Here is a 19,703-nt window from a genome sequence, read left to right as displayed (position 1 = left end):
GACTTCAAGACGCAGTGGCGTGTGATGAAGCGACGTCAAAGCCTCTGGCGTTGGATGAGAGACAGACGTGCAATAGCCAGATCGGTGAGGGCGGTTTGAGATTCACCGCTGCAACCAAGAATGCGGCTAACAGGTCGTCGTGTGCTCGAGCTTGGTGGTCAGTGGTGAAGCACAGAAGCTGTCAATGTATGTCTCAACCGACAGAGCAGATATTCTGGTCTGTGGCTGAAGCTGTCCGCTCGTGCCACATGCGAAAGTCTACAAGCCGCCGCACTCCCTCCGCGGCAGGGCAACGGGGCCAGGCTACAGTCCTGCGCATAGTTTTTACAACCCCTGTTCTTTCACCTTTCCTCATTAGCAAGGATGTATCCACTGCTTGGCGTAGCTCACCACCTGGTGTGTCCTCCATTGTTGGCTATTACTGCCTCGCAGCGTTCTCGCATACTCTTGCATATACGTTGTATGTCCTCAGGTGTGAGCTTGGCCCATTCTTAATAGTGAGATTGAAGGTAGCAACACCCTCTGAGATGGACATGGATAGCCGGAAGGGGTTAGCGTAAATACAGGGGTTGTAAAAACTATGCCCAGGACTGTAGCAGTGAGGGTTGCTCCATCACGGCCACAGATTCCAGCGGCCTGGCTCAAAGAGATAGCGAGCGTGAGGGAGGGTAGACTACATGAGTCACCCTGTCATGATGGTGCGCGGCCGATATGAGACCAAGGAGCACTCGCCTCCCATGATCCCATCGGGGGCGGGTCATGGTCATGTTGCCTTGGCGCGAGTATCCGTAGACACGAGTACAAAGGAAGCGGCTCTGCTGCTCGCCTCGCCTCGCGTTCGATTTCGATGTTGCATAGCACGCATTCTCGCTCCGTTCAAAGACGACTCGAACTTCGGACTTTCTTGCGTCATCACAAAGGTCCCGATTCCCAAATCCCAATCATCAGCCGCCGCGCTCACCGTGTTCTCACTGCATAGCTGCAAACCCTCGATCCATCTGAACCCAATATCACCCGTCGTGGTAATCCAGGTCCGCCGCAGCCGCGCTCCGTCAATCATACGCTGAGCAAGCGCAGCCAAGCAATCGCAATCGTCCGATATAGCCAGGAAGCCCATTGTGACCATCTGCCGGCTCGACACAATCCACCGTCATCGCTACCGTACCGTCGACTCTGCTACATCGACACAGCCTCTCACGCACGACGAATTGCCCAGCACCAGCATAGGGTCCACGGGTGTATCTGACTGGCACCACCAAGCACCGGAGCTACCCCAAAGTTCCACTCCGAAAGCATCCCACTTCGGCGCACGCTTTCACCGCCCTGCATATCTCGCCTTCTGGATCCCAAGAGCCTCCGCTGAACCACAGTCTCACCGGCCTCCGAATAGCCACCGTGCTGCCTCCCTTCTTTGACACTTGTTTGTCCGGCCGTCTGAAACCTCCTGTGCAGACCACACAACAATTGCAACACACACACACACACACACACACACACACACACACACACACACACACACACACACACACACACACACACACACACAATCCGCTGTCTGCAAGCGATTGACAGCGCGGTCGCACACGCACAGACAGCACTCGTCGGCACCCACCTCCGAGACTCAGATCTCCCCGCCATTAGAACTAGCCATCTGAGTAACAGACTGCTACTACTGCTACTCCACGTCGCACATCCTCTGGAGACAGCCCCACAATCGCTGCCATATCAAGCCTGCTCTCCTTTGTGCGCCAGAGCCGTCGTCAAGCGCCGCAGGGACGCCAGACGCCAGACGCCAGTCGCAACAGAGCCACTCACCCACCAGTCGCCAGTCGCCAGTCGCGACACCCAAGCAGCACCAACCCAGCTCCTCCAAACCTACAAGCGAAGCAGCTGGCCATCTCTGACCGCCTGCCGATCGACAGCAGCTATACAAGCACCCTCCCGCCAGCACGTGAAAGATAGACCACTCGACACCATCATCTCCCTCAACACTGCAGCTAGCCACAGACCTCGTCCTCAAACGACCATTCCGGTGAGTCTTGCCCTTCTCTTGCTGCCTTCCCAAGCGTACTACTTCCTCTACCGGCATCGGCGCATCCGTTCAGGGAAGCACGTCCGACGTCAACACCTTCCATCGAAGCATTGCAGCGTGGCCAATGTCTCATTGACTCACAAGTCTCCGTGCTTGGCGTCGCATGAATGCCTATCTGCGCATACCTGTTTCGGGAAGCACGCACGGCTGGAAATTTCATGCACATGCAGCTAGCCGACTATTTGATATTGGCTCGCATTGGAAGAAGAGGCTGACTCCCATTCCCTCCAGACTTCTTCCACTCACACTCCGAACCACCACTCCTCCGCGACATCGGCACGTCATAGCCTGCCACGAGCTAGCTGTACTGCTGTACACGCCGACGAACGAACACGATTGGACCAGCCTCGCTTGTTTGGTCCTATCACTGTGCCAGGCAAACGCAGCTTGTCCTGTCAGCAAAAGCGCGGCCTTGCAATAAGCCCGTAGAGTACCACAGACACATACGACCGCCACGACACCCTCACGTTGCGTGTAATACAGAAGAGGAGAAGCACCACAGCTGTTGATAGCAGTGACATGATTGCTTGAGCTACGAAATCAAGGAATGCCTGTATCCTGTGAGTATCCGACTCCCTCCTACTTATTCCTCCTGCACCCTCCCTTTCTCGACGGCTGCCGCCTGCACGCTCCGGCTCAACGAATCTTGGGCAAACATGCATAGCCATGGCAGACATCTTCGCATATACCGCTCGCGTCCCTACACCCGTCACGTTCCGGGAGCTGCCATCTGCAGACGTTCTGTTGCTGACATGTGCGTCCGCAGCCAGAGACAACTTGACCACATTTCCTCCCTTTGAAAGCCAGGGCAAGGAAGCAGCCTCAAATAAGCGAGATTCTCCTCTCGAGTTCGGCTTAGACGACTTTGAGGACAACAGCGACATGGCCTCAGCCACGTCGCCATTTATCAAACCAGAGCCCAACGACTTCAGCTTTGACTCCAACCAATACATGCAATACCAAGGACAGAACCACATGAGCAACTCCGGCAACATGAACGTGAACCCCGCAAACCTCACCAATGGCAACGGCTATATGTCGTCAAGCTTCAATCTCGGTAATGCTTCTATCGCCGACGACGAGCTTGCCGATCTGCAGATAGACCAGCAAGGCAACACCTTCGACTTCAACAACGGCATGCAGAACTACATGCACCAGCAAATGGGCGCACAGAGCGGAAGCGTGTTCTCACACACACCCGATGGCGGTCCAATACAGTCGCCGTTCACGAGCGAGTTCAACTACAGCCAGTTCAGGCCGGTAGCGGGTCAACAACCGCAGCAGTTCGGCGGTCACAGTGTCCCGTCACATGCCATGCCACCGCACCTGCAGCACATGGACAGGAAGGTGTCAGACTCAAGATCACCTGCAACACCAAACACGCCCGGCATGAACCACCTCACCATCGGCGACGACTACCACCCAGGCATGCAACCAATTCAACACCGACAGCACAGCAATATTGGCTGGGAGACTACCACACCAAGTGCACACAGCTGGGACGCTTCATCGCCGTTCCCCTCGCCAAACGGTCAAGCAGTTCATCACCCTCAGATATCAGAGGTCTTGAAGACCAACACACACCACCACAAAGTAGCGTCGTCGCTTCCTACCAAGATGGAGCCAGGTGTAAGCGGCGGCCCGCCATTCAACACACAAGAAGCGAAGCGACGTCGGCGCCGTGAGTCTCACAACATGGTCGAGCGACGTCGGCGCGACAACATCAATGAGCGCATCCACGATCTCGGTACGCTCGTTCCGCAACACAGACTTGAGGATGAGAAGGTGCGCAAGCATCTACAGACCAACGCGCCACTCTCACCGTCAATCGCAAACGCAAGCATGTCGCCGCCTAATCCTTCCTTGCTTGGCGCCAATGGACACCGTCGCTCCACCTCCGGAGCCGGCACAATCACGCAGGGACTCCCCATGGAGGAGAAGGACAAGGGTCCAAACAAGGGCGACATTCTGAACGGATCTGTGGCTTGGACTCGCGACATGATGTGGTTCGTGCATCAGAAGCTTCGTGAGGAAGAGCAGCTCAAGCAACTTGTGTCACAGCTCGGTGGCGCGTGGCCCTTCGGCGAGCACACCGAGGAGGAGAAGCGCATGCGATCTGAGATCATCGAGGTGCTCACCAAGCATCAGCCAGTGGGTGGTTTCTCGGGTTACTCTCGCGCTCCTGGCTCTGGACTACGTGTACCAGGATACACCAACATCGCTGGCGAGCCTGTCGGTGATGCACATGCGCCCAATGGCCAATCGATTCCGCCAGTTAGCCCAAGATTCCAGCCTGGTGGCAGTGGCATGTCCAGCGGCATGTCCCACCAGCAGTTCAACTTCAACGATTTCAAGGAAGAGGACGAGTACCACGGCATGGAAATGCAGTAGGGCCGCATTAACAGACCGTCTTACTTCTCCTCTCCAGACCTAGTTGGGTTCCACAGACCCACCTCGAGCACAAGCACGATTCCAGACACTATCCCGGAATAGACGTGTCAGTCACCATCCCTTGTGGCACACCTTACCGAGTACCGGGCATTGTCTGATTCAGCTTGCGACGTAGTGGGTATCAGACTGACACGGCCACACATTACACCATCTTTGACGAACAAAGACACGACTCACCTCCTGTCTAGACCATCACATCATCTTGGGAGCTTTGACATTTACGACACACCAGTACACTCGGCGTTGGGTTGGGACATGGCATGCTTTTGACTGATTTACTGCGATGCGACACCAATGATACCACCATATGTTCCTGCTTTTTGGCTTACTGCTTTCGGCATCATCAGGACTCTCGTTGCATCTACACTGGAGTGAGGGATGATGCATTGGGAATGGAATGGACGGGAATGTACTGGTGTGATGGGGATCTTTCACGGAGCGACACGACAATCCTCCTGCTTTTGGCTTCGGCTGCTCTCTGATTTACATGCTTTTACTGGGTGCGATGCGATGCGATCTTTTCTGCGACGATGTGGATGAGAGATTTGTGCATGGTGGTACCAAACTTTTGGCTTTGCAAGACTTCAAGACATCATTGATTGACTGACGGGAGGACATGCATGAGCTGGATGAATGGATTTACCGATGTAACCATGGACGGAAGAACTACTACGAACACCACCACAACCACCACTACCACTACAATTGCGATGGCGAGGGCGAGGGCGATACTGCGTGCTGGATGCGAGGTATGCTTTTTAGATGATTAGCCTTGGCACATGGATGGCATATGGTTTCTCGGAGATAGCTGTGACTTGGTCAGATTGAGGACTCTTTTTTATGAGATAATTGACGTTTTTGAAATTTGATCTTAGGTCATGATACTGTCGCCCCTTCCTTGTCACTCTCCATTCAAGACATGACTTGCCTCTGGTTCGAATAGAACATGCCACCTGAAACCTCGAGCATCTCCACAAAAGAAAAACCGACATTCCAGGAATTGTTGTCTCAAACGCCCAAGCCCAAGCCCAACTTCAGCATCAAAGCTACATCACATTCGTAGACATGTTCGGCACCGATGATGTCGTCGGAAGCAGAGCGAAGTTGACCGAGAGACTGATGTGTAAGTTGTAACCCTAAAAGTGGTTCCTGCAGTGTTCTAGGAGAATTTCAACCAGAGTGCCGGGTGGGGTGGTTGTGGCGGTTGTCAGACCTGTCGCTTGGGAGTGTGGAGGTTTCGGTGTGGGCTCCCCTTGCGTCGGCTTAGGGGTGGTTATGCCGATGCCATGTTGACGACGATGATGATGAGGTGTGAGGTGTGAGGTGTGAGGGCGGTGAGGGCGGTGAGGTAGGGTAAGGTGGAGAGGGTACATGATAGCTTCATCTTCAATGCTACTGTGCCGCTCATGTCTCTCTTGCCTCATTGTAGCGGGGTTTAGGTGTCGTTCCACGTTCCTACACCGCCCTTTCCACCTTTCCAGCGAGTGCCATGATACTGTGGCACGAGACAGCTGTCGCTGGGCTTTGCTGCTTGTCTGTCATGCTCCCATTCCTTACGCCAGAACCCAGGCGCCGGGTTGATGGCGTTGTCGATACGAGGACGCTGGCGGTGACTTGGGGCTCTCGTTGAGAGTTTCTGCTTTCGGGCAGTGCACTTGCGCCGACGAGATGGGTTGGCGCATCGATTTGGAATACGTCAATGGAGCGCTGGGCACCTCGTGCCTGGTTGGTGGGACTCCATTCCTGGCACGATCGGGCGGGTATGGGGTTGCGCTCTGGTGCCGTGGCTGGGGCTAGCTGGAGCTGTAAGGCTGGGGTGCGTTGTGTTGGTGTTGGTTCATGTCTCGCGTTGGGGGTTGTTGATGTGTGGAGGTGTTGTTGGCCGTGCTGGCTTGGGGATGGATGTATTGTGGGTTTCTCGGCTTTCACTTCGTCTCTTTCCCATTCTTGGTCGCATCGGGACCTTCTTTCCAGCTGTTGGTTTTTGCCTCTGTGGTTTTTGCTGCGTCTGGTGCTTCCTGGAAGCCGAGGTTCTTCATCGAGTCGGGGGCCATGAGGTTCCTGGCGCGATCATGTTAGTACGTGGTGGACAAAGTGGTAAGTGCAGTATCATAGCATACCTCTCCATACGACACTGTAAGTAGTTCTTGCTCAACTGCCTGCACGCATCCTCGTTCACACCGCGATGGCTCCTCAAGCACTGGAGATAGTCCTTCATGATCGGCTGGCATTCAGCCTCATGATCCAGCGGGAAACTGCCTCGTTCCGGCGGTATGGGCTTCGAGAAAGCGTTCCTCCCACCAGGCGATCCAAACGTCGACATCTTATCCTCGCCTCACTCCGTCTCTGCACGACAACACCGACGGTATGAAGATGAAGTGCAGCGCAATCTCGATGACAAGCGCAACGTCAGCGGCGCGCAAAACCAAATGCTGGAAGTCGGCGCTGATTCGTCGCGGAAGGTGTTGGGCTAGCAGATGTCCGCAGCAGGCAGAAGAACCCCGATGCAACGGACACGATGCCATCTTCGCTCACGTTTCTGCTACCGCACTGATGGGTCCCAAGTGCACCATGATGCCTGTGGACGACGTGAACGCTGAGACCAACCTCTCGCTTCACGCGTCTGGAGCGTCAGAGCCGCAACCGACATGCATCATGTCCCCTGCTGGGGGCGTCTGCCTTTCGTGCTTGGGTGTGAAGCGAGGTGTTTGTACGACTACAGAGCGGAAAACGCGAGCTGCAGGGATTGCTTCGTGGAGTGATAGGTGGGTTTGCTTGGTAGCGACTTGACGAAATATGTCGAGTTTCGAGAGCCTGTGTCCAAGACGGCGACGCTGGAGTATAGAAGATGACCCCTGAGCAGGGCATGAGAAAGAGCTATGAACCTGTGCAGGGACCATTGGCCGTGTCACGGGAATAGTCTGAGAAGCATGGCCACGGCGTTGGGCTTCTTGAGATACAGGACGAGCTGGCATTGTCAGTGCATCCGGCACAACGAGCACGGAACATGACTGCGAGCGAAGATATCAATGGCGAATATGTGCAGCCCACAGTCGCGCTACATGATCGTATTCCTGAGACTGGCAATACGTCTCTCCGTTTCTAGAACTTCCACCAGAGCTGAGGGGCCATATATATGGCTCCTGGCAGCTGAGCATGCCGCAGTGGTGGACCCAAAGCATTATGGACCCATCATAGGTGGCACCCCTTTACTCAGTGTCTCGAAAGCAGTTCGCACCGAGTACTGAGACGTCCTCATCAACATCGTCAACCTGGAAGTCGGGATCAGGGGCTCTGACTTCAGTCTCATCGTGTCATTCCTGAACAAGCTCGATGAGTGACAGTTGCAGTCCCTGCAACGAGCCAAGCCCTCGGAATCTCAAGCGACTCCTACAACAAGATCCATCACCATCCTCATAATACTGGGACAGGGCGGCACGCTATCATCCTGTACCCTCGCCCGCGCCGAGAGACTCCGCAACTGGCTTCTCAAATGCAGCTCTCCGAGCGTCACAAACAGAGCCGCCAACGCTGATTTCAACTACAAGGTCAAAATCCTACTGGAAAACGCTGGAGAATGAATGGAGTTGTCTTCGTTCACACGTCAACTTGCATGAGAGACGCTCACTTCGCTCGAGAGAGCTATTGAGCTTGGAATCTGTACAAGAGCTGGTAGTAGATGCAAGCACACAGCGGCGGTCTCAGGTGTTGGCTGGCGATCCGAGTGGAGAGGGGAGTTCTGGTCCTGGCCGATTGGCATGTCGAGAGGGCAGTGGGGTGAGTGTCCACGGTGCCCGTGAGCATGGAGCAAGTGAACGAGCGGCTGGGGGAGAAATTCCGCACGGACCTGGTTCCATGTCCCGATATATCTCGCTCGTGAGGCGCACTTGCCTTCATCCACCAAACACCACAACCTCGACGTTCGCGACCCGACAACAAAAACTTGACATAAGCCACCTTTCGCAATTGCTCAGGCGCTCACACCACGGCGAACAAGCAAAATTACGCTGCACATCATCACACCCGTTCACATCCTAGCGAAACATTTGCCCGCCACCATGGGCCTGAGCGCCGCGACAGAGCAGAAACCGCGCGCTTACATCCTGGATCTGCCGACTGAGCTCCTGCAGCACATCGCTGGGAGGTGTGGTGGCGAAACAATCGTCACCCTACGACTCACCTGCAGAGAGATTGAAGCGGCTACGCGTGACATGTGGGCGAAAGAATACGTCTCGCGACTCGAGTGCTTCATGTTGGATCCGGTGCGGTTGAAGAGAGTGAAAGTAAGTGCTAGGACGTCACCTGCTCAATACTCGAGCACAACTGACCATGTCTTCTGCCCAGAACATCCTGTGCGCGGAGTCGTGTTCACGCTATCGGTTTGGGACTCTTTCACAACCTCACCTCTGTACTTTCGGCGCAGAGCGGCCCTGGCACCTGAAGGCGGTCAAACTCACGAGCATGCTCTAGGCATCTTCGAGGACAACTATGAGGTGGAGCAATACGACGCCCACGCTTGCGAGTTCGAAGGCCTTCCCCCCAAAGCCGAGACCCTCATCCTTGAGTGTATTCGTATAGCCGCGGCGCTCGAGAACTGTTCCCTGGGTGTCGACACGCAGTGCGAGGACGTCAACTCCCGCAAGATCTCGAGATGTCGACCACAGCTGGTCAAGGACATGATCGACGTCTCGCTTCGCGAAGGCTGTGCTATGACTCACCTGATCATTTGCGACTCGTTCCCCCTGCAGGCTGCTCATTTCGAACAAGGATCTGCCCTCCAGAGTGTCACTAGTGGAATAGAGTATCTCTCGTATCTGCTCAGACCGGGTGATGAAGATGCTCTACTATCAACCTGGACCCAGAACCATCTCCGCATCATGGCACAGGTCCTCGAGAAGGCACAGAAGCTCCACTACCTCCAGATCATGAACCAGTCTACCTCGAGAAACGTGGATTATGGAGAGGCAATGCCCGACCTTTTTGCACAAAGTTTCGCAGGCTTCACCACCCTCAAGTCGCTACGGATACTTCGACTAGACGCTGTCAACCTCAAGGCGCGCACCTTTCAAAAATTGCTCATGAGCTGCACCAACACTCTGCACACAATTGAAGTGATGTACATCGGCCTTCTCGGGGAGGATGATGTCCGAGGTAATGTCTTTCGGCTACTGCATGATATGCCCAGATTGCGAACCCTATTGGTGCACAGCGTCTACCGGCGCCCGGGCGAAGCTACTGCCTTTGCACGTGAGGGCTGGAGTGCGATTCGGTGGAAGAAGCCTACTGATCAGGTGGCAACGCTGTGGAAGGAGATGGGGGTTATGAAGTCTGTCGATGCACGCACGTTCCTTGGGCAGGCTGTCAAGCACGAGATTGAATACTACCCGGCCTAACCGCGATGAAAATACTCTCGATCAGTCTTCACTCACGCATGAATGTGAGTGAATATGTGAGGATGACTGAGAATAGCACTAGCGATCGGATGCATTGACACTAAGCGGATATGCCCACAAAAGCCCGTGCACATGCGATCCTTTCCATTGAAATTATTCACCTCGCGCGACTTCAGCCTCACCCACCCGGACAAGAAACGCACTTGCATCCTCGATCTACCCACTGAGATGCTACAACGCGTCATAGGCTCCAGCACACCGGAGACTCTGACTGCCTTGCGCCTAGTGTGCAAGACATTCGAAGCGGCAACTCTCGACACATGGGCGAAAGAGCACATTACCCGACTCGGGTGCTTCATACTAGATCCAGCCCGCCCACTTCGAGTCCATGACATCATGTCGACACCGCGTCTCGCTTCCCGGGTGAGAACTGTCGCCTTCTCACTTAGTGCTTACGAAACCCGGTTTGGAGTATCCCTAGCACCGCCTATAGACACCTCGTTCCTCAAGGCAGAGTCTAATGCGATCCTTCATCACGGAGAGGCTCAGTACAGCCAGCATGCCTGTGGCGTCGAGGGTGTCCGTACAAGTTGCTGGGACATCATGGCTTCCGTCATGGCGCAGGTGGCAAAACATTCGACTTGCTCGGTCGTGATCGACATACAAGGCGAGGACTCCGTCTGGGACCAGGTTTCGCGCTGCCGTCCACAGCTCGTCAAGGAGATCCTTGACGTAGCACTCAGGGCAGGTTGCAATGTAGATGGCCTACTACTTACAGATCGCTACGTACTGAAAGCTGATCAATTCGAGCAAGGCGCAGCCCTTGAGCGCGTCACTCACGGCTTGCGTCGCTTCGCCTACGAGGTATGGCCGAGCAATGAGGCAGACCTCCAGACAGTATGGACAGTAGAGCACTGGCGTATCGTCACTGCTGTCGTGGAGACAGCAGACACACTTCGGCAATTCGAGCTAGGGCTGGCACGGGTGCCAGACGTGAGCGAAATCGCCGCGGGAAGTTGCAAATTATGCGACCAAGTCTTCCTCAGTCCCAACGTGAGCTACTTACGCAAGCTCTCATTCTACAATTTTAATATGAATAGCAGTGTGCTCGAGCGAATCCCGAACGCTTGTGCTCCGACGCTGGAGATATTCGGTCTTGCTGGGATGTTGATGCTTGGTAAAGGTGACATCTACACTGCACTTTTCAAGATACCGCATGGCATGGCCCGACTGCAGAAGTTACGTTTGTGGGGTTTGTGTCAGCAATCCAGCATAAGCGACACGGCTGGATGGTCGCAAGTAACGTTTTTGGTGCCGGGCCAGGGCGAGGAGCGGTTTGACTCTATGCCTGACGGGAATAAAATGGATGCGCAGCCCTTCCTAAGCCTCAATCTGGAGCATGGACTGTAATACGAATAAGCAGCCGGACTAGTGTATTCTTCTTCAGCGCTGGGCTTGACGCACTAGTGGCCATCAAGTGAATGGAAGTGGGGCGGGGGTAGGCTGACCCGAGCCTGTGATGCTTACAACTTCCCTTCTTGCGCTCTCCGCCTACCTTCCTCCAGCACAGCAAACACAACATACATCACACGCCTCCTCTTCTACCACCACATCTCGACGCTTCCTCACACATACCAACTCTCGGATCTACAGTCACCGCCCTATAATGGCATCGACTCCGCCTACTTCAAGTACACCATCTGCCTACACCCCGAAACTACCAACCGAGATCTTGCAAAAGACCTCCGATGAATGCACCGAGGAGACACGGCTTCAACCTCGCCAGACATGCAGGAAGCTGAAAAGTGCGACTTTCGACCTTTTCGCTAGATACTACTTCACGCACATACAATGCTTCATGCTGGGCCCGGCACGACTGCTCTGATTCAAGAACATGATGTCCGCGCCACAGCTTGCGGCACGAGTAAGGTCTGTCGGGCTTTACATTGAGCGCACACGAATTTCGCTAGAACACGAATTTTGCCTCAAATGCAGGCGCGGAACGAAAGCAGACCAGGTACGAAGCAACCGTAACCACGGCTGAAGAACAGCACGATCGCCACCCGCGTGTGACGTCGGCTTCTTGACGCCCGGATCCTGGGATCTATTGAGGAACATCATGTCTTTGACGAGAGAGGCGACGCTTTGATACGTCTGGCTCAACCATGTGGCGGGAGACGTGCTGTGGCGGGAACAAACGACTGCTTATCCACTGCTAGCTAATGAGCTACTAGCTGTAGCGATGCAGAGAGGCGCCAAAGTGGGACGCATCTCCTTGACCGATGCCTGCACTATAAATGCCGCTCACTTCGAGCACGGTGGGGTCTTCCGTGACATCGTGCAAGATATCCGCATCTTCGAGTACTTCCTGGAACCAGCCTCTGTTACCGAACCCCTCATCCCACACGTACAACAGCTGTGGGATATCCTGTCCATCATCATCCAGGATGCCACACGTTTGGAGCAGCTGGTAGTAGCCGCACTGGACCTCCAAGGAGGAGACTGGCCCACGGTCCTGTCACGACCGTGCGTTCAGGCTTTCGCAAACTCAGGCCTGAAGAGTCTCCGTGAACTCAGGTTGGAGCGCATCATGATCCCGGTGGACACACTTCTCCTGCTGGTCGAAAGCTGTGCAGCAACGCTCGAGTCTATCAAGCTGAAGTATTGTGCGCTAGTAGGAGACGATCCGTACAGGGTCCTTTTCCGGTCGCTAAATGCGATGTCTCGTCTTCAGGTGCTTACCTTCTGCCAGCTCGCCAGACGTGCACAGGACGACGCCAAGTTTCACGAAGATGGCTATCAAGGGGCCTCATTCTTGCTGCCGGGCGAGGCCACTGACCGGCGTACTAATGAAACGCCCAACCGCAAATCTACAGAGTCTACGCCCTTCATCGAGCTCAATATCAAACACGGTGTTCAGTACGAATGAGATGCCGCAGATGTATGGCATGGAGGAAGCTCGTCGTGTTCGGAAGATCACCTGAGTAATGGGAAGGCGGAGAGAATGCGAACAGGAGCAGCGAAGAAAAGACGCTGCTACGACGGAGCGCAACACCTGGCAGCACGAGGCGTGGAAGTAGCAATATCATGGCAGGAATGGCCACGAGATAGTGCCGGACGACACATGGCATGTGTAGTTCTTCGTGTCATTCGCCTACAAGCGGCATTAGCATCAACAATGGCCACCAAGGCATGCAGTTCGTCCTACTCAACATGAGACGGCGCCACATCGCGTGTCATGTGAAGACGAAGCGCGCTAGTCAAAAGACACCGAGTGAATGTGCGCCAAGCCAACGCCTTCGGACGTGCCCGTGCATGCAGAGAGTCTGATTCATGGCAAAAATTGGGGCGGCGGGCGCGAAACCCGACGGAAGAAGCATGACGACAAGGTGAAAGGACATAGCCATATGGAATGTATAGCACGGTGTACATAATACACAGCGCCCACATCATTTCATCATTTGAGTAGAGCTCATAGATCTTCCAAGTCTACATCTCCAGAAACGCCGAATCCTGGTATCATCTCATCTCATCCCATCCCATCGTTCCCCTTCCAACCCATCCAAATCCCACACAGCTATCCACAACTCCTTGCCCCCGTCCCCTCCCAATCCTCACCCCCTCCTCCCAACCCCCGCCATACCCTCCTGCATAGTAATCGTCCCCTGCCCCTCCATCCCCGTCTCCCACCCGGAAAAATTCTCCAGCACAGAATTCCAATCCTGATCACTCATCCCATTCATCAAATCACCATTACCCGCAAACCCATACATCCCACTCGCACCGGGCGTCATGCCCGTACTCGTACCTTGATGCCACTGTTGTTGTTGTTGTTGTTGTTGTTGTTGTTGTTGTGGCAGGACGAAACCCGGTTGATGCGTATTGGCATTGTGCGGGAATGTGAACATTTCAAAGTCATTGCTAAACATGGCGTTTCCAGGGTCGACCATTGCCGCGAGCTGGTCTTCCTGCGTCGTGCCCGCGCCGCCGGTTTGGGGGTCGTGTTGGTGCTGGGATTGCGGGGAGTAGCCGGTGTGGCTGCTGGCGTGGCTGTTTGAGCCGTTGTGCCCGCTACCGCCGTAGCCTTGCGATTGTGTACTCGACCCGGGCGTTTGGTTCTCATTACTGCCATCAGGACTCGTATCCATATCCGGCACGATCGCAGGACTCTTGTACGGACCAGGACAACTATTCGCGTCCAGGGAGCTTGATCCCGGCGTCCGGATGGGGATGTTCATGCTATATCCCGTACTACTCTGATCATACGACGCAGCAGCATCACCGCTCGCGAAATCCCTCGTGTGCCCCACGAACGATCCCGACTGCGCAGCACCGCCAGAAGCAACCATGGGTGTGCGGGTAGGTTGATTGTACTTTGCCATTCCCGTGTCGCCATAGACGGGTCGTATGCCAAGGTGATCTTGGGGACATGTGGGCATTTTGGTTGGTTTATTGGACGTGCCGCGATGAAACTGGAGGCGGAGGGCGCGGGAGTCGTCGAGGCCAGCGCCTTCGAGGTCGACGTCGAGTTGGACCAGGAAGGATTCGGTGAGGGGGTTCTTCTTCTTGATGGCGTGGAGGGCGGAGAGGAGGAATTGCAGGGAGGCTTTGACTTGGGTGTCTTTCGGGCGGGATTTGAGGTATTGGACGAAGACACGGGCGGCAACGTATAGGCAGAAGGATATGAAAGGATTCATCTGGGAGTGTCGTTAGTCTGATGTTCATTCGTCATGTTGTTTGGAGACTCACCATCGCAAGATCCAAATGACTGATCTGCCGCATAATGCTCGCAATCTCCGCCGCAGCCGTAATGCACCTAATCTTACTCTCCGCCGATATCCTACTCGGCATACGATTCTTATCCGCCTTGAAGATGGCCGCTTGATGCAGGCAAATCGTCGAAGTGTGGATGTTCATATTCAAGAACACAACATTCGGATTATTCAACCCAGACGGCAACCTCAACGCCTCAGGTAGCGCCAGCGCTATATTCAACAAGGTATTATCAATACTCCGATGCCGTTTCCAGAACTCGCCATTCAAGTCATCGTCGTTGTCATCCAGAGCAGGTCGATGCAGATGCAGCAGATTTCGTCCAAACAAGCACGCCATAAGAATCACACCCGCAAATGGAGAGAGTCCCGGCAGTCCAGCAGGATCCAGCGCATCAGGAAGTGTCATTGTCTTCGACGGTTTGCTGAATTCATAAGAATCCTCATCCGTGGGCAGAGTCGTCAGGATATCCCTCTCCTCAATCGTCATCGGCCACCCTGTCCCGATACTAGAGTATCGATCTACACAAAACGTCATCCAGAACGTCCTCCTCCGTTCTTCACGTTCGGTCCAGTCTTTCGGCGGGGGAATGCATTGCTTCACGTCCAGCCCAGTCCCGTCCAGTCTATGCAGCCCCATCGCCTGCGCCATTCTGCAAGCGCGGCCCGAAGACATCCAGGCGCGTGGGAAGTACATCAACTTAAACTCATGAGTTGCCAGGAGTGCCCAAGTTTGACAATGCGCTATTGTGACCATGCCCTCGCCGTGCCCTTTCATCTCGTCTTGTTGAATGTACTTCCGCGCGCGTTGGTAGAAGTGTTCGTGCAGACCTTCATATTTGTCGGAGACGACAGCGGCGTTACACCACATGGCGTAGCGTAAGCAGACTGGAGGGCGCATGTGAGGTGCCAGGTTCATTGCTGCGTAGTAACGCGGTCGGTGGATCATGGGCAGGGAAGGGTGTACTTTCTCGAAGTAGATGCGGTTGAGGTCGTCAATGACATCTTGAGTAGGTAGAGGCTCGTCGAGTCCCAGACCAATCATCTCCCAAGGGAAGGGCTCTGCGGGCGAGCCACTGACATCGAGGCCGCCGGCAGCTCCAAGCGTACTCTGGGCGTGCGCTGATTGAGTCGGAAAGGCGTTTGGTATGTTCGACAGCGCGGGCGGCACTGCACTCCCTCCCATTCCAGGATTGTCGTATTCAGGCAGCATACTGTTACTCTGCGCATTCGTCGGCACCGGTGGTACATCCTCCTGCGTCTTCAACAACGTCTCAACCTGCGCCAGCCTCGCCTCCAACGCCTTGACATATCCCCTCTTCGGGCCACTCTTCCTCCTCACCTCATCATACGAGCAATCATGTTGCAGTCGCGTGCAAGTCCCACACGAAGGCTTGGTGCCATCGCACTTCAGCTTCCGTTTCCTGCACAGCACACACGCGATCCTCTTCGGCTTGGGGACCTGGCTGTTGTTCTCCTCTTGCGACGTGCGCCGTTGATTCGCATCGCTCGGTTTGGGGTCGTTCCCAGGCTGCTGGGCCAGGTCGTTAAAGTACCCATCGCCCGGCGACTCCTCTCGCGATTCAGGCATCTTTCGTCGAGATCAGGCGCGCGAGCTGACGTCCAATGCAAGGCGCCAGCCGATATCGAAGACGATCGGGAAGGATGCGATGCCTACTACTCAGCTCACTCCCTCCAAAGCCCGGATCTTTAGTAAGCTGCACTGTCAACGGGTGCTCCGGTCTCCCAACTTCGGACGGAGTCAAATGATAGACAAAGAAGAATCAGGTAGCTGTGCAGAAGCTACAACGTGTCTTTGGCACATGCAGGCAGTCACAGTCGACGCATCATTCAGAACGTGGGACCGGGCAGCAATCCTCCAGGCTCCAGAAGCTTGTCTTGATGAGTGAGCAGCTCGCACTCGTAGACAAACAAGCATGCTTTGGCACGGCCATCGGTGGACTTTTGACTCCCGTGACCGTTCATGGAAAGCTTGGAACTTTCCCAACACCCACTTCCTCCAGCGACAAAGCACGGCATGGGTATAACCTCGAACTTGAATGCTCATCATATGCTCATGCTACGCTACGCTACGTACCCCTCTAGTCCTTAACCAAGAAACCATCACACCGCACGCAGTAGTAGCAAAATACAGGCAGCCAGCTGGTGTAGGCCATCCTCAGACCCTAGAAAGCGCTATGCACCGAAAACTCCGTCATGTCCGGATCGATCTGATACAGCAAATCACCTCGCTTGCAACCCAAACCCCCATCCAAAATTCCATCATGGCATGTCTCGAGTGCCACACCTCGTGCTGATTGTGCTGGTAGCCACACGCGTTTGGGCAACGCATTACGAAAAAGCAGAGGGAAAACCAGAGAGGTGCCTCAAAGCACGCGCATATATCGTTTTTTTTGACGTGCAGAGTGCCGTCCATGCCGCCAAAGTCGAACGCCAGTGTGTGAGAAGGGAGGAGCCAGGAATGTATCACAGCTCCGTCGAGATGTCCAAAGATGCACGAACGGATTCGCGCAGTGCAGTACCCTGGCTGAAGTCGAGCGAGCGGCGAACCGCCGTGGATGACTCCAAGTCGGGTGGTGTGCGAGCTGGGAGGTTTTAGCAATGCCCACTTTGCACGCTACGAGCGAGGAGTCTTGCCACTGCTTGGGTGTGCAGGAACATCGTCGAGGTAGGTGGTTGCCCATTTCTTGGCCCATTGGCGGAGCACGATCGAGGCTGCGCCGGACGTCAGCAGTGGTCATACCATGTAGATTCGATGAACTTACCCTTCAGGAACTTCTTACTAGCATACTTGCGGAAGAATGCCTCGTGCATGACGGGAGAGTAGAGGTACTCGACCATGAGCTTGAACACGGGCTGGATCTGAGTCTCGGTGTAGCCGGCGTACTTGGACAATGTTGCGTCCCATTCACCACGGTCAAGCGCAAGACGTGCGAGGTACATAGCCGCAGCGGCGACCTGCGATGGCGGGTACTCTAGGAAGCGGTGGTCAAGGCAGCCTATCTCAAGAAGATACTTGCCGAGAGTACGTGTCTGGATGTCGTAGTTGTCGGCCTTGGAGATGCGACGGAGGAAGTTCATTGGGTTGGGGTACGACAGGTCGTAATCGAGCGTCGCTAGGATGAAACGCTCGGCCGAGAGGATCTCGGTGTCCTTGAAGCCATCGTCGGCGACATGGACGAAGTTCTGGACGTGTGGCGACAGGACCTCCTCGTACTTGGACGCGATGAACATGGCAGTGACACCGACCAGCTGAAGACGGTCGAGCTGCACAATCTTGTGCGACAGGAAGCGGTCGATGATGTTCACAGCCAGGAAGAGGGTCTCGGGCAGGAGTCTGAACCGGGTGTGGACCTCGAGAAGCCAGTCGACGAGAATACCGCGCATCTTCCATTCCAATTCGCCTTGGTTGTCCATGTAGTTCGGGTTGGGTTGGGTGGATATCTCGAGCTCCTTCATGTAGTCGAAGATCTCGTGGACGTACTCGGCGACCATGAGAGGGTCGTCCATGTCCTCAGTGTCGAGGTCCTTGGCCTCCTTGATGAGCTCCTCGAGAGTCTTCTCTTCGTCATCATCATCGTCGTCGAGCTCCACGGGTGGGTCGATGATAGAGTTTGTCTTGGTCTTCTTCTCTGGCTTTGCACTGACACCATTGACCGGCGGTGGTGCATTCTCAGAGTCCTCATCGTCGTACTCTTCCACTTCCCTCTTGGCCTTGGTAGCTGATGTCCTCTTCTTGGGCGGCATAACACCGGATCCGCTGGCTGGGCGCTTGAGTTCCGACGAGGCATTAGCCGTCTTTGAGCCGAGAACAGTACGTGTCGTCGTGGTAGTCCGGGCAGCAGGCTTCGTGATGCCAGCAGGCTTGAGCGGTTTCGACAAGGCATCCTTCTTCCCATCTGCATTGCCCAATGGTTCCTTCTTCACGACGTTGCTCACGTCTCCCAACGCGGTCCTCTTGCGGGCTCCCAATGTGCCAGTGGCAGCGGTCGTTGTTCGTTTGGTGGTGAGGGCCTTCTTTGGTGGATCGCCAGCGCCGACATTGTCCAGTGCGGCAGCCTTTGCACGCGTTAGACGTGTTGTGCCCGTCGTTTCGGCGTTCTCGTCGGTGACAGTCCGCCGACTCGCGACTCGTGCCTTGCATGATGTCAGTAGAGTCCAGTACGCGACGACGCGGTGATGAGGATACTTACGGGAGGCATTGTGTATGTGATGAGGGTTGTGATGGATTACGCGTGTTGTGTTGAGTCGAGATGCACGCGAAAGTGCAGGTGTTGGGTGGTGCCGGGAGCTGGGTCAAGCGCGGTCAGCTTCTTGTTTACAGGCCCCATCAAAGTCTGATATGGCGATGTTGACACTTGCTCACCAATGCAGGCGAAGATGCGATGCAGAGTCGTCAGCTGGTGGTAGCAGACCTGCCCGCGGCCGTATGCGTTCGTAATGCGTGAGTTAGGCGTATAGACAGAAGCATGCAGAGTCGGTGCGGGAGTGGTGATGAAGGCTGGCGACGGGAATGAAGATGCTGGCGGTAGATGCACCTTCGAAGGACTCCAAACGTCAAGCCTGCGGCGAGACCTGCACACACCAGGGGATGTCGAGGATGGTGATGTTTGTGGTAGAGAGGTGCAGTGCAGTGGTGGTGTGGGAGTGGTGAGGGAGGGAAGCGCGGTCGTGATGTTTCTGTGTCTGCTTCGCGATGTTGTGAGAGTGGAGCGTCGCGTCTGGCAAAGGCTTGGCCCCGTCCGAAGTCAAAGCTCTATCGACGATGATGCGTGACGGCGTTTGTGAACGCGAATTGCAGCAGCACTCAATGATTGGCAAACGGTGAGCCAGTAAGTAAGTCAACTGTCTTGTGATTGAGCAGCAGCGTGCAAATTGAAGACGAAGGTCAACCTCAAGTCCTGCGGCGAATTCGACTTGGTGGCAGCAGAGAATGGCTCTCGTTCCTGTTGTCAACAGCAACGCGCGAAAGCC

General features: G+C 55.0%; 9 protein-coding genes across 9 annotated transcripts; 5 read left to right on the top strand and 4 right to left on the bottom strand.

Annotated features, from left to right (window-relative positions):
* Window positions 1–763: 763 nt before the first annotated feature.
* Window positions 764–1,117, bottom strand: CLAFUR5_00124 (uncharacterized protein; the record flags this gene model as incomplete). Its single annotated transcript, XM_047899272.1, has 1 exon — window positions 764–1,117. The coding sequence occupies one exon, from the start codon at window positions 1,115–1,117 to the stop codon at window positions 764–766; it is 354 nt and encodes a 117-aa protein (XP_047756847.1).
* Window positions 1,118–2,639: 1,522 nt separating this feature from the next.
* CLAFUR5_00123 (uncharacterized protein) lies at window positions 2,640–4,483 on the top strand (the record flags this gene model as incomplete). Its single annotated transcript, XM_047899271.1, has 2 exons — window positions 2,640–2,652; window positions 2,859–4,483. The coding sequence occupies 2 exons, from the start codon at window positions 2,640–2,642 to the stop codon at window positions 4,481–4,483; spliced, it is 1,638 nt and encodes a 545-aa protein (XP_047756852.1).
* Window positions 4,484–6,468: 1,985 nt separating this feature from the next.
* Window positions 6,469–6,866, bottom strand: CLAFUR5_00122 (Cytochrome c oxidase assembly protein COX19; the record flags this gene model as incomplete). Its single annotated transcript, XM_047899270.1, has 2 exons — window positions 6,469–6,604; window positions 6,664–6,866. 2 exons carry the CDS (start codon window positions 6,864–6,866, stop codon window positions 6,469–6,471), a joined length of 339 nt encoding a protein of 112 aa, XP_047756853.1.
* A 1,735-nt stretch (window positions 6,867–8,601) lies between these two features.
* Window positions 8,602–9,936, top strand: CLAFUR5_00121 (uncharacterized protein; the record flags this gene model as incomplete). The annotated part of the gene is made up of 1 exon (XM_047899269.1): window positions 8,602–9,936. One exon carries the CDS (start codon window positions 8,602–8,604, stop codon window positions 9,934–9,936), a length of 1,335 nt encoding a protein of 444 aa, XP_047756850.1.
* Window positions 9,937–10,068: 132 nt separating this feature from the next.
* Window positions 10,069–11,346, top strand: CLAFUR5_00120 (uncharacterized protein; the record flags this gene model as incomplete). The annotated part of the gene is made up of 1 exon (XM_047899268.1): window positions 10,069–11,346. The coding sequence occupies one exon, from the start codon at window positions 10,069–10,071 to the stop codon at window positions 11,344–11,346; it is 1,278 nt and encodes a 425-aa protein (XP_047756851.1).
* An 832-nt stretch (window positions 11,347–12,178) lies between these two features.
* On the top strand, window positions 12,179–12,865 carry CLAFUR5_00119 (uncharacterized protein; the record flags this gene model as incomplete). The annotated part of the gene is made up of 1 exon (XM_047899267.1): window positions 12,179–12,865. One exon carries the CDS (start codon window positions 12,179–12,181, stop codon window positions 12,863–12,865), a length of 687 nt encoding a protein of 228 aa, XP_047756684.1.
* A 736-nt stretch (window positions 12,866–13,601) lies between these two features.
* On the bottom strand, window positions 13,602–16,299 carry CLAFUR5_00118 (Citrinin biosynthesis transcriptional activator; the record flags this gene model as incomplete). Its single annotated transcript, XM_047899266.1, has 2 exons — window positions 13,602–14,633; window positions 14,686–16,299. Coding segments are annotated over 2 exons (2,646 nt in total), but the record flags the coding sequence as incomplete, so codon positions are not given.
* Window positions 16,300–16,998: 699 nt separating this feature from the next.
* Window positions 16,999–17,328, top strand: CLAFUR5_20000 (uncharacterized protein; the record flags this gene model as incomplete). Its single annotated transcript, XM_059462860.1, has 1 exon — window positions 16,999–17,328. One exon carries the CDS (start codon window positions 16,999–17,001, stop codon window positions 17,326–17,328), a length of 330 nt encoding a protein of 109 aa, XP_059318845.1.
* An 18-nt stretch (window positions 17,329–17,346) lies between these two features.
* On the bottom strand, window positions 17,347–18,931 carry CLAFUR5_00117 (G2/mitotic-specific cyclin-B; the record flags this gene model as incomplete). The annotated part of the gene is made up of 3 exons (XM_047899265.1): window positions 17,347–17,444; window positions 17,495–18,866; window positions 18,923–18,931. 3 exons carry the CDS (start codon window positions 18,929–18,931, stop codon window positions 17,347–17,349), a joined length of 1,479 nt encoding a protein of 492 aa, XP_047756688.1.
* Between the last annotated feature and the right edge of the window lie 772 nt (window positions 18,932–19,703).

The sequence above is a fragment of the Fulvia fulva genome, chromosome 1 (assembly GCF_020509005.1).
Source record: "Fulvia fulva chromosome 1, complete sequence".
Classification (NCBI taxonomy): Eukaryota; Fungi; Ascomycota; class Dothideomycetes; order Mycosphaerellales; family Mycosphaerellaceae; genus Fulvia; species Fulvia fulva.
Note: the sequence above shows the minus strand (reverse complement) of the source record. Positions and strands in the feature narration are given on the sequence as shown.